We start from the raw sequence: 12,571 nt of genomic DNA on the forward strand, positions 1-12,571 counted from the left end.
CCAAAGTGCCCCAACATACATCAACAGTGGGAAAGATAGAATGTGTTGTAAAAAATAAAAATAGGAAGATGACCAATTTCTTCTTTTCATTCTCTGGGATTGCAAAATCTGTAGACTGAAGAAACAGTTTATAACCACTCTATAGCAGTCTATAACCATTAAAACTTCACAAAAGCAGTGCTTTTGCCACATGTATCGCTTTAGGGAGTATTCTTTTCATGCCTGATGAAAAGTTCTTTCCTGTGTATCTGAGATGGAAGTTGGGCCATCTTCAAAAAAAGTCTTTCCTGCTGATGTAAACGAACCAGGAAGATTCACAGTGTGAAAGAGAGTCCCAAAGATTATTTAGCCTTATGCCATTTATTAATTTATTTTGCCATCAAATCTAGCTGACACATAACAGATTATTTTTCAAAAAGTCAACTCCACCCCTTTAAACTGTGTCCAGTGGGCAATTGGAACTAAGTTTAAACGATATAGAAGAAAAGATAAAACTCTTCGACATCATAGTTTATTCACTAGCGTCTATGCATGTACCAATAGGAACAACCAGTTCTACTGCAAAACAGTGCCTCTGACACCAAAGCATCTTAGAAAGCCAAAAAAGGATACCATGTTCGATGTACTTAAAGTTACTGAGAAGTTTAAAAGAATTAGCAGGATCCTACTCTTTGGATCAGATAATTTTTAATTATAGGTCATTATTCATCAAGACAAAGCAGTGTCTGAGACATTTCATATAACCATAAAACCCATTAAATTATCAGAAAAACATTAATCAGCTCCCTAGAGTTATTGTGAAAAGCAGAGACTTTGATAAGATACTTTCATATTCTGATAAATGTTCTGGAAACAATAACAATTAATGTTTAAATTCAAAAACTGAACTTGGATCCAAGGGTATAAGCAGACACCTGATTTGATCATATTTGTTGTCACAGGCCAATTAGTCAAAATTGTTAGCTGTTCTTTTATTGAAAGTTACTAAAATAACATGCTAAAGGTTAGAGAATAATATTGTACCATTTTAAAAGGGTCAATCCAAGTATAAATATTCTGTGCCACTCCCCACATAGAGACTCTAAGCATTTTCCTCCACAAATAGAGGGATCTAAAACAAGACTACAGGGATAGAAATAGTTTCTTTTTTATAACAGAGGAATGCTGGTGCTGATTAACAGGGCCATGAAATTAAACAAGTCTTTATTTTTGATTCAAAACAGTATGGTAAGAAGTTAATTTAATCATTATAGAAATGTATGTTACATAGTTATAGGTAAAAATAACCTATCCATCAGTTTGGGTCAAATATAGATGGTCAGCCAACTGAAACAAAAATACATCATCTGAATGAATTTATGAAATGATACCTGTTATGGGTGTGTATGCATCTTTGAGGCTTCTGATTAAAAACTTCAGGTTCACAGAGCAGTTTCCCCTTTTTTATTCACAGAAAAGACCATAAGAAGCAACTTCAGCTATACTTTATTAGAACAGTCAAGCCATTTAACTTTTCTGGCTTGACTAAATGTTTTGTGTTCTTCTGCAAGCAAAGCCCTTTCCTGTCTGATACTCTTTTGTAGTATTAAATAGTAAAACTATGCATATCTAGATTAAAGAATAATATCTAGATTTAAGAAAATAACTTATAGAATTTATAGGAAAACTTTCATTTGTCTCTCTCAGCATCTGACCTGATGTAGTGATGTTGTTGTTTGTTGTTGTTAGCTGTGAAGTCGTGTCCGACCCATCGCGACCCTATGGACAATGTTCCTCCAGGCCTTCCTGTCCTCTACCATCTTCTGGAGTCCATTTAAGCTCACACCTACTGCTTCAGTGACTCCATCCAGCCACCTCATTCTCTGTCGTCCCCTTCTTCTATTGCCCTCAATCTTTCCCAGCATTAGGCTCTTCTCCAGTGAGTCCTTCCTTCTCATTAGGTGGCCAAAGTATTTGAGTTTTAGCTTCAGGATCTGGCAGTCAGGGTTGATCTCCTCTAGGACTGACCGGTTAGATCACCTTGCAGTCCAAGGGACTCGCAGGAGTCTTCTTCAGCACCATAGTTCAAAGGCCTCAATTCTTTGGCGCTCAGCCTTTTTTATGGTCCAACTTTCACTGCCATACATTGCAACTGGGAAGACCATAGCCTTGACTATACGCACTTTTGTCTCTGCTTTTTAGTGTGCTGTCTAGATTTGCCATGGCTTTCCTCCCCAGGAGCAAGCGTTTTTTAGTCCCCATCTGCAGTGATCTTGGAGCCCAGGAAAATAAAATCTGTTACTACCTCCATTTCTTCCCCATCTATTTGCCAGGAATTGAGAGGGCCGGATGCCATGATCTTGTTTTTCTTATTGTTAAGTTTCAACCCAAGTTTTGCACTCTCCTTCTTCACTCATAACAAGAGGCTCTTTAGTTCCTCTTCACTTTCTGCCATTAGAGTGGTATCATCTGCATATCTTAGGTGTTGATATTTCTTCCGGCAATTTAAATTCCAACTTTTGATTCATCTAGCCCTGCCTTTCTCATGATGTGCTCTGCATTTAAGTTAAATAGGCAGGGCGACAGTATACAGCCTTGCCGGACTCCTTTCCCAATTTTGAACCAATCAGTGGTTCCATGTCCAGTTCTCACTGTTGCTTCTTGGCCCACATATAGGTTTCTCAAGAGACAAATAAGATGGTCTGGTATGCCCATCTCTTTAAGAACTTGCCACAGTTTATTATGATGTAGTGATGACTTTCCCATAAATAAATCTTGCCTACAATCATGTCCATCAGAAAGCTCATTTTTCCCCAGAATGCTCTTTCTTTAATCTTAATGTGTCGTTCTCTGTGTTTTAAAACTTCCTTTGGACAACTGTGTATCTGCACTTCTCCTTTCTCCCATACCCACCGTGCCATAAGAGAATCTAAACCACCATCCATTCCTAACTTCTTAGCAGCAAAGCATAGCCTTGAGAATTAGGACAGAGCTATTTGGATATCTGCAAATACCAGCAAGACACTATGGAGGAAATCGGTCTCATCATAATATCTGAATTCATATAGTGTATTTTATAAATTAGAAATACATAATTGATTTTGCTTTATAAAACATAGAGCACTTCTTTGTCAAGTAGAATAACTTTATCTCAGGCCCCATGATGGTGGCCTTCTCTTGCCCCAGATCATGATTTAAGCCTATCACAAAATATAACACAAAAGAAATAATAGAAAAAAACTAAGACAATGCATTCCTATGTTAACAGCATCTTCCATTTCACACCAATTACATTACATTAAGGTTCAGTAAAGCTAAAACACTCTTGGGTTGTGCATGCTTGTGCATGTTTGTGTGGCATGAATTTTAGTGCTTACTATGGAACTTCCAACTAAAACTGCCCTCTTCCAACAGAATATTATTGTGGATCCTATCCAGTACGTATGAATACTAGAATTGATTTCAGCAATGTAAAAACATCTCTTCCATACCTTTATCTTTACAGTATGACTATATAATAGAAAAACCCACAATAGCCAGCAATTGTCTGCATGTAGTATTTATTGTACAAAAGATTGAAAAACTTAAGGCACTGTTTTTATTATTATTAATAAGCCTACAATGGATCCTCAGAATGATGGCTTCAAGATACTGCAATGAATGTTATCATTCTATCACATCCCAAAATATTCTGTTATTGGAATGTAAAATATGTTACACATCTAACTCAATGGACTCATCCAAGACACTGTTGACATACATGGGACACATTTGTGATGAGAAGAGCTGCTGCCTTCCTGACACTCTAGTAAGATGTATAGCATTTCTGTCTGGCATATTCAGAAGACCAAAAGGTTCATTTTTAGTAGCAGTAATTACACTATGTGGCTCTAGCTGATATTTATTTATTATTTATTAAATGTAATTTAAATTAGCACAAGACTAAAAGTTCTATTTGAAGACTCTGTAGCTTAATGAAGAGAAGAACTAGGAGTGACATGATAGCATTATCCAATATCTCAGGGGTTGCCACAAAGAAGAGGGAGCCAAGCTATTATCCAAAGCACCTGAAGGCAGGACAAGAAATAATAGATGGAAATTAATCAAGGAGAGAAGCAATCTAGAACTAAGAATAAATTTTCTGACAGCTAGAACAATTAATCAGTAGAACAGTTTGCCTCCAGACGTTCTAAAAGCTTCAACACTGGAAATTTTTAACAAGAGATTGGACAACCATTTGTCTGAAATGGTATAGGGCTTCCTGCCTGAGCAGGGGATTGGACTAGAAGACTGCATAGGTCCCTTCCAACTCTGTTATTCTATTCTATTCTATTCTATTCTATTCTATTCTATTCTATTCTATTCTATTCTATTCTATTCTATTCTATTCTATTCTATTCTATTCTATTCTGTACATCGAACACTCAGATTTGTCTAGTATAGGGATAAGAGTGTTGGATTACATATGCAGTTTCAACCTCCCACTCAAAAAGAGTGTTCTGGGTAATTTGGAGCCAATCATGTATCTTAATCCACCCATCTCATAGGACTGTTGTGTAGATAAAATTAGAGGCAGAAATAATTTGTATATTGGCTTGAGCTTTTTCAGGACAAAAGGCAACAGAAAAGAAATGGGACAATAAATCAATGAAAGATAGCGGGCATTATGGTATCACACTTTAGAATGTAGATGTGGCTTATGAAATCAACAATAATATTAAATCATTGCTGTATACAACAATATTGCTGTATTAGATAATTAGATTAGATACCCCTCATCCAGTTTACTGTTTTCCAATTCAGAATCTTGCAAGTCTGAACATGCTTGGAATTGTTCATGGAGGTTTTTTAGAATGCATTTAATGTACATCTTAATGCACTTCCCCCTCCCTCCCTTTACCTTTATGAGATCTAGAGAGAGTCTTGTGTGAGATTTTTCCTCAGGTTTCAATTTTGCCCTGGGCTCAGGTTGCTTTCATCTGACAGTTGTTTGTAGCAGCAATACCATCTTCGCCTCAAGGCCATTCCCTTAGTGCCATAGTCAAATACTGCCTCCTTTATCCTTTGGGATGTTGCTCCCTTCTTTCGGTACTTTTTGTCTTTCCACAGTGGAAATCCCCCCCCCCGTCTCTTCCTGCATTCTCTTGCTTGAGCCTAATACAGTCCCCTCATTGTTATTTTGTTTTATTACCCTTGTTGAATCATCCTACAGGTAGTCCTCAATTTAGGACCACAATTGAGCACAAAATTTCTGTGGCTAACAAGACAATTGTTAAGTCAGTTTTGCCCGATTTTATGACCTTTCTTGCTACAGTTGTTAAGTGAATTACTGCAGTTGTTAAGTTGGTAACATGTGGTTAAGTGAATCTGGCTTCCCCATTGACTTTGCTTGTCAGAAGGTTGCAGACAGTGATCGCATGACACCGGGACACTGCAACTGCCATAGATACATGCCAATTGCCAAGCATCCAAATTTTCATCACACGTGCATGGCAATGTACAAATGGCCAGGAATGTGAAAAACAATAGGTCATTTGTTCAGTGTCATTGTAACTTCACACAGTCACTACACAAATGGTTGTAAATTGTGGACTACTTGTAACTACAGTGCCACAAATTGGAGGTAAATCCCATAATGAGACCTAACAATGGCTAAGAGCAGGAAAATTGAAGAAAGAGACAGAGGAGCTAATTCCGGCTGCACAAGACCAATTCTTAAGAACAAATGCACACAAAGCCAGAATTGAGAAGACAGCAATAGACAGCAAGTGCTGCCTCTGCAAAGAAGCTGAAGAAACAGTGGACCACAAAGTTAGCCCTTGCAAGAAGTTTGTACAGACTGACTACAAAGAATGACATGATAAAAGAAGCAACAAAGGTGCATTGGAATATCATGAAGCTAAATTGTTCTGGGACTTTAGAATTCAAATGGACAAGCACAGTGCTTTTTTTGTAAAAGAAAAAGGTACCGGAACTCACACATGTCATACAACCTGCCTTGCCTAACCTACAAGTTTCCATCCAAAAAAGGCGCCGGAACTCCGTTCTGAGCGTTCTATGAAAAAAAAAGCCCTGGACAAACACCTGCCACATAACTCCCAGATTTAACAATTGTCAGTCAGAAAGCAAAAATGTCTGGATAGTGGACATACAGTAGCAGTATCTGGAATAGCAGAATAGAACAAAAAGACTGGAGGAAATACAAAGATCTACAAATAGAAGTAGATAAACTGTGGCAAAAGAAAGCAAAGATAGTATGAAAAGTAATAGGCACCTTTGATGCAATCCCAAAACATCTGGAGCACACCATCAGCATGGACAAAATCTTCTTTAACACAATCAAACAACATCTGTATATACCAGGTGCTTGTGAAGCACTTGATAGGTGGATAAAAATGCCAAATCCAGTCTGAACATCTGGCTAACTATGCAACAAACTGTAATGTATTATTGTTACATATTAAATTTGTAGGCCATCTGAATCTCAGTGACTCTGAATGGATGCCATCCATTCCTGCCCTCCAGAAGCAGTAAGAGGCCCATGCTGGCAATAGGGCAAACAGAAATTATGGATTTGTCCTCACTCTTTGATGGAGATGGGCAGTTCAAAATGTAGGAAATAAATAAAAAATGGGATGTCACCAGAGAATATTTGGTATCTATATACTTAATATGACCATTTCTAAATAACATATAGTGCTTACTTTTTAAATTAAATACATATTTAAAAAACCCACATGGTGAATTTTTACTCACAACTCTTCACCGAACTTGACATACTAAATTATTAAGTACTACTTTTGAAAACAAAATTCTGACCAATAGTGTCAAGTGTGATTCTAGTAATGGATTATTTTATTCAGTTTTTCAGCATTGCTTTTTATTTAATATTTGTTCTGTTTTATTAAATGAGGTACAAATTGTTATTCTCAATGAAGGTTAATTACTTTTTTCTGGAAAAAAGGGAGATTTTTTTTTCCCCAGGGAGAAGGGGAAATATAAGCCTTTTCACAAGAGAAGTATCAAATAAAGCATCTCCTGCTTATGTTCAAATGATATCTCCATTTAAATTCTATTTCTGGAGGATCCATTTAAATACAAAGTCTCAGACCTTTTTTTTTCTTTGTTCATAAAGCCTCTGCCTCCTTGCCATGACTCAAAGGAATCTATGCAGGTGTTCAAACAGCATTGCCAAATAGCAGAAGAATACTATGAAGTCAAAAAAGAAATAGCACTGCTTGAAGAAAGAAAGTAAGTTTTTTCCCCATACCTCACAAATAATAGTTTATCACGGAGTCATTAACTGGTTTAGTAATTTAATTAAAGTGAAATAAAACTTCAGTGCATTTATCTCTGTGAATATGTGGAACATGTGACTTGCATCGAAAATAGCAAGAGTCATTTCTTGAGGTGGACGGCCATAGAAATGGAATAAATAAATAAACAATAAACATAAGTGTGTATTTTCCCAATGTTTCATGTTTCTCTGCCAAGACAGCACCTAGTCTGATTTTACTTACAGTTCAATCATTTTCAAAGTGCTTTAGAAACCTGGAGAAATGCTGGCATTCAAAGCATTAAGAATAAATTGAAAAGTTACATCCAGTAGCTTGGATTTGTTTTTGCAAAGGAGCATGTTTTCATGGGTGTTAATTAACTAATAGAGAAACCAGCTTTCTTCAACCTGGTGCGATGCTTTTCGGTTATAAAAATCTAGAAGAAACCATTTAAAACAAAATATGATATTCCATGTGATCGTCTCCCAATTTTCACCCATGGGGGAGGAGATATCTGGGATAAAGTCTTAATGAAAATTTGTTTCTTTTTGATAAACAGATATGAATTTGTGTGCTATAGGAACTGATTCACAGTGCAGTAAATTTGAAAACAGTAAGACATATGTGATGAAATGTAACCTATTAGTATTAGGAGGAGTTGCCATGGTTGTTGGATGGAACCAGTAGTACTATGGAGGTAGTTTACACAGGTTGACTTCAAATATTGTTTTAAGTTCAGTTGACTGGACATATCCTTTTAGTTGTATTTTTCCCTATCTTTCTAGCTTGCGCCTTGATCAGTAGCAATAAGCATTCTTGTGCAGTGAAGGCCCCGTTGAACAGATAATCCTAGCCAGAGGCTGGTGGGAGGTAGTTCAGCCTGCTTCCTTTCCTCCTCTCTCACGTACAGTACCACAAATCCAAACACAGCATCCTCCATTTATTCACACACCTACATGCAAACATGCAAAACAGGTGAAATCATTTGCCAGACAACACAAGAAAGAAGTCATAGCACTTAAATTTTCTCAGTGGTTTCCTGTGTCAAGTAAGGGAGAGACATGGTGCAGGATTGCCTGCCTTCTAGCACCTCTGCCTCACCCTCTCTTTTTCATGGTTGGCACTGCTAATAAAAATTCAGCTGCTGTGTTATTTGTTTCTGCTAAAGAGCCTCACTGAAGGTGTACAGTTAAAAGCAGGGGTAGGCAACCTTGGCTCTTTTATGACTTCAAATCCCAGAATTCCTGAGTCAGTCAGTCCATGAGTCATAAAAGAGCCGAGGTTGCCTACCCCTGGTTAAAAGGGAGGAAAAAAGTTAAGTATTTAACTGAAAAGATTTATTGTTTATGGGAAACTATGGTCTATAGACATAAACTGAAAAATAACTACCTGGATGATGGATACAACCCAATTTCTCAAAGAGCAAACCAAATGCTCAGGAACACTGAAAAAGAATTTTTTAAAAATGGCATTGTGTCTCTTAATCAGAGTTTGGCTAAACTCAGCATGAGATGTTTAGTTTTGTCCCTTGGTATATATTATATATAGCATATGTTAAGTTACACGCTTAAATTTCAGGCGAGTAATTTGTTACCTAGAACTAATGATTATAAGATCCTTCAGACCTTTCCATAGTTGCTTTCCATTAATAACAATTGCAACAGGGATATCTGAAAGGGAAAAAAATTAAGAGATTATAAAAAGAATGAATATACATACATACGTACGTACGTACATACATACATACATAATGAGACAATTATTTTTTCCATTTAATTCAGATTTACCTACAGCTGTTAGTAAAATTATACATAATGGATTTATTACCATCATGAGCATGTTGACTGCTATACTGAACACACTAACTTGAGTCTTTCCAGGAAAAAAAAATCATACATTTTCCACTAACTGATGTTTTCAGAAAGCAATTCTCCTTTTCCTTCTTTTATTCATGGATCTTTGGATCCAAGCCAAGGTATCTGTGTTCACCTTTAATGTAATCTTGGAAAATAAAGACACTTCATTTTTGTTTTTTTCTTTTCAGAAAAGAGTTGATCACTAGGCTAGATGAAGCTGAGAAAGAGAACAGGGATGCTGCACAGCTAACGAAGGAGTATGCAGATCTGACAGAAGAGAATCGGACACTGAAGTTGACCCAGACACAATGTGTTGAACAGCTGGAGAAGCTTAGAATACAGTATCAAAAGAGACAGGGATCATCATAACCTGAATGAACATATCTGGGCCAATAAAAAATGCAAATCTTGAGTCTGCTGGGTAAAGGGATTTTTTTTTCTTTCCACGTCTCAGAGATTCCTTCTAAAAGAGTTGGAACACTTAAAATCGCAGACTATACAAGCATCTATATTTAATGTAATGCTTTCCAGCCACTAGCTAAATATGGATATTGGATATTTTATTTCAAGTAGCATAGTTAGAGGCTTATCAGTCCCTATTATATATGCAAATGGATCAGGTTTCTGTTCTAAAGATATTTCTTTCAGTTTTAAGAAGGTTTAAGTGCATTAGAAATTGGTATGAGTCATCTCTGTTGGAGGATGGATTACACTAAGATATTATGGCAGGAAGAATGTTAAAATGGGGCAGGCTGCAGCAATGCTGTCTTTTAAAATTTGAGCTAAGAAAACTGGGAGAAAAATCAGTCTGTTATTTAGCAAGATAGGTGAAAAGGTACTCAAACATGGAAGAATATTTAAAAGTTAGCAACATGCTATCTAAATCACTTTCTTTGTCAAGCTATAGCAAAAAAAAATAGAGAGACAAATTCCTTGTCTATAACCTCCAATATATTTAATAGGATTTCAATCCTAAATAAATTCTCTTAGAATTTCAGTATAAATTGACGCGGTAATATGTACTTTGTTAAAACAATAAAGGGACAGGTCTATGTTGTACAACAGTATTAAACTTCTTAAAAGTAAATCCTGTTGATTTTAATGGCATCTTTGGTTTGAAATTTAGTTAGGATGCTACCCAGGCATCATTCCCAAATGAAGCCTTGAGGATTTACTTAATATTTGACATCAAATTCAAAATGTAACATAATTAACTACTATACATATTTTTAGAAACTCTATTGAAATGGTTACCCTTTCTATACACAGAAAGGGTAGTCTTTTAGTTGCAATTTTATACAAAAAGTCATCTCTATTAACACTTGTGCTACATGCAAAAGTGTTACACTACACCCTAATTAAAAGCAGTGCTCAATGTGTTGTGAGAATCAGCCTCTTTCCAAGAAAATGCATTTTAAACCACATTGGATCAGCTTGTTTCCATTTCTCTTTTTTGTAAAAGTATCTTCAATACCACAAGGCAATCAGAATTATGATGCTAGAAGGAATAGGGATCATTCATCCAACTTGTGCTCTGAAACTATTTTCCAGATCAGGAAAAGCACACAAATATTTCAACAGTATATAAAATGAATAATTAAATATTTTGGGGTGGGGGTGGGTAAATAAGACTTGCAAAAGCCAATTTTATCAGTGGTTTTATTCCATCTTCCTTCCCATGCAGTCAAGTAGGGCTAAGGATTAGCTATTTACAGAAAGAATTCTCAGAATCCTCCCCTACCTTTCCCTGCCAGAACTCTATTCCACCAATGACAACACGATCTATGAACTTTTTTTCTTTCTGATTTGGTGCTAAAACTGAATTATCAATGTGGTTTACACAAAGTAGCATTACAATCATCATTGGAATAGGCAAAAAATGCCCAATGAACAAAATATTTTTGGCAGTTTTGTTTATGGTGATGTTAAAACTTATGCTGACTTGAAAGTAAATTCAGGTTGGGATTTGCTTTTTGGTAATTTGCTTAGGTTTGTGATGAAAACATGATTTAGTCTTACATCCATATTTTGATGAACTTTCTAGAAGAAAGGGCTGATCTTAGATAAATATTTTAAACGTTTCATTTCCTTCTTTTTCTCCACATACTTGTTTCCCTTGAATCATCTAAAATGTCTTTGTTATATTGCCGTTCTATTCGCACAGTATTTTTTTCATTAAAAAACAATTTAAAAAACAATCTTATTTCTGAATTTCATTACTCTGGCTAAAACATTGAACTATTAATAGTGGATTCTAGATAGATACAGAATCTGATAGCATCTTCAAAACTAGCCCTCTTTGTTGGAGTATAAGTATCCACTTCATAATAAGAGTATTCTTCAAAGTGTTATCAGATTCTGCATCTTTTTTGTTATCACACACTTATACAATTCCTCACTTCCCCACCAACGTGTCTGTTCTCCACTATGAAAAGCACCATATTTAGCTGTATGGAGCCCAAATCCATAAATCTTACCAAAGCTGGTCCAGATAGCCATCTGATGAAGTGTATTACTACTAACGTTGCAGTCAAGCTAGTTAGTCTTATGGATGCTACTAGAGCCAATTGTACCACATAGTTTGCTTATACCATTAAATGTTAAATAAAATGGATAAAAATTCTGCATAGTTCTTGGTATCTTGATAGAGTTCAAATACTATGGAGAACATATTCATCTTTAACATATGATATTTGATCCAGAATCATATTAGCCATGTTGTAAGTCTAAAATGCAACAATAATAGGGTAAGACCAAATCATATGGATTAATGTTTTATCTTCTCAGTTATGTCTTAACAGCAGAGTGATTGTAACCAACTCTTACTGAACATTCTCTGATGCATCAAGTATGCATGAAATACACTATCACTGTGGAAATTCAGAAGCACTTATCAAATCTGGGCCAAAATAAACCAAATAACAAGTACTTCAATTGAGTATACTGCCAAGATTACTGGCATATTTGACTCACATGAAAATGTCATTAAAAAAACCTGCAAACATTTTAAAAGAGGTTCCTTAAAACTGATAGCAATGACAATGTGAAATATATGTTTTCCTTAAAAATGTATTTTTGAATTGGGTTATTCTATATTGTAAAATTTTCATGGCTACATGGGTCTGAGTTGTAATTAAATTCCAGTAGCATCCATATAGTAACATTAAAAGCAAATGTTGAAACATGTCTTACACAAACATGAACGTAAAAGCTTGTCAGGATTTTAGTGAGGGTGAGAAGGAAGGAAGGAAGGAAGGAAGAATTTTTATTATTCACATGGGTTAGATTTATCAAGAGTCCCACATCTGTGAAATAGTTTAGACATAGTTACAGAGGACCCAGTGAAATCATAATGGCTGTGAAGTCTTCCTTTGAAGTACTTTTCCTATCAGAATTAATTACAGAAATCTCCTTTGTACCCTTCTGATAAAAATCAGGCATTCTCAATTGTTAAAGATC

The 12,571-nt window shown here is 35.8% G+C and overlaps 1 protein-coding gene across 1 annotated transcript in view; it reads left to right on the forward strand.

Moving 5' to 3' along the window:
• Positions 1-11,268, forward strand: part of MAP3K7CL (MAP3K7 C-terminal like) — a 43,066-nt gene extending 31,798 nt beyond the window's left edge. The window contains exons 4-5 of the mRNA XM_083361838.1: positions 7,115-7,230; positions 9,301-11,268. Coding sequence (XP_083217964.1) covers positions 7,115-7,230; positions 9,301-9,481 — 297 coding nt within the window. The 3' untranslated portion in view covers positions 9,482-11,268. The remainder of the gene's footprint in view (positions 1-7,114; positions 7,231-9,300) is intronic.
• The last annotated feature ends 1,303 nt before the right edge of the window (positions 11,269-12,571 follow it).

This window comes from Vipera ursinii, assembly GCF_947247035.1.
Source record: "Vipera ursinii genome assembly, chromosome: 4".
In the NCBI taxonomy this organism is placed as follows: Eukaryota; Metazoa; Chordata; class Lepidosauria; order Squamata; family Viperidae; genus Vipera; species Vipera ursinii.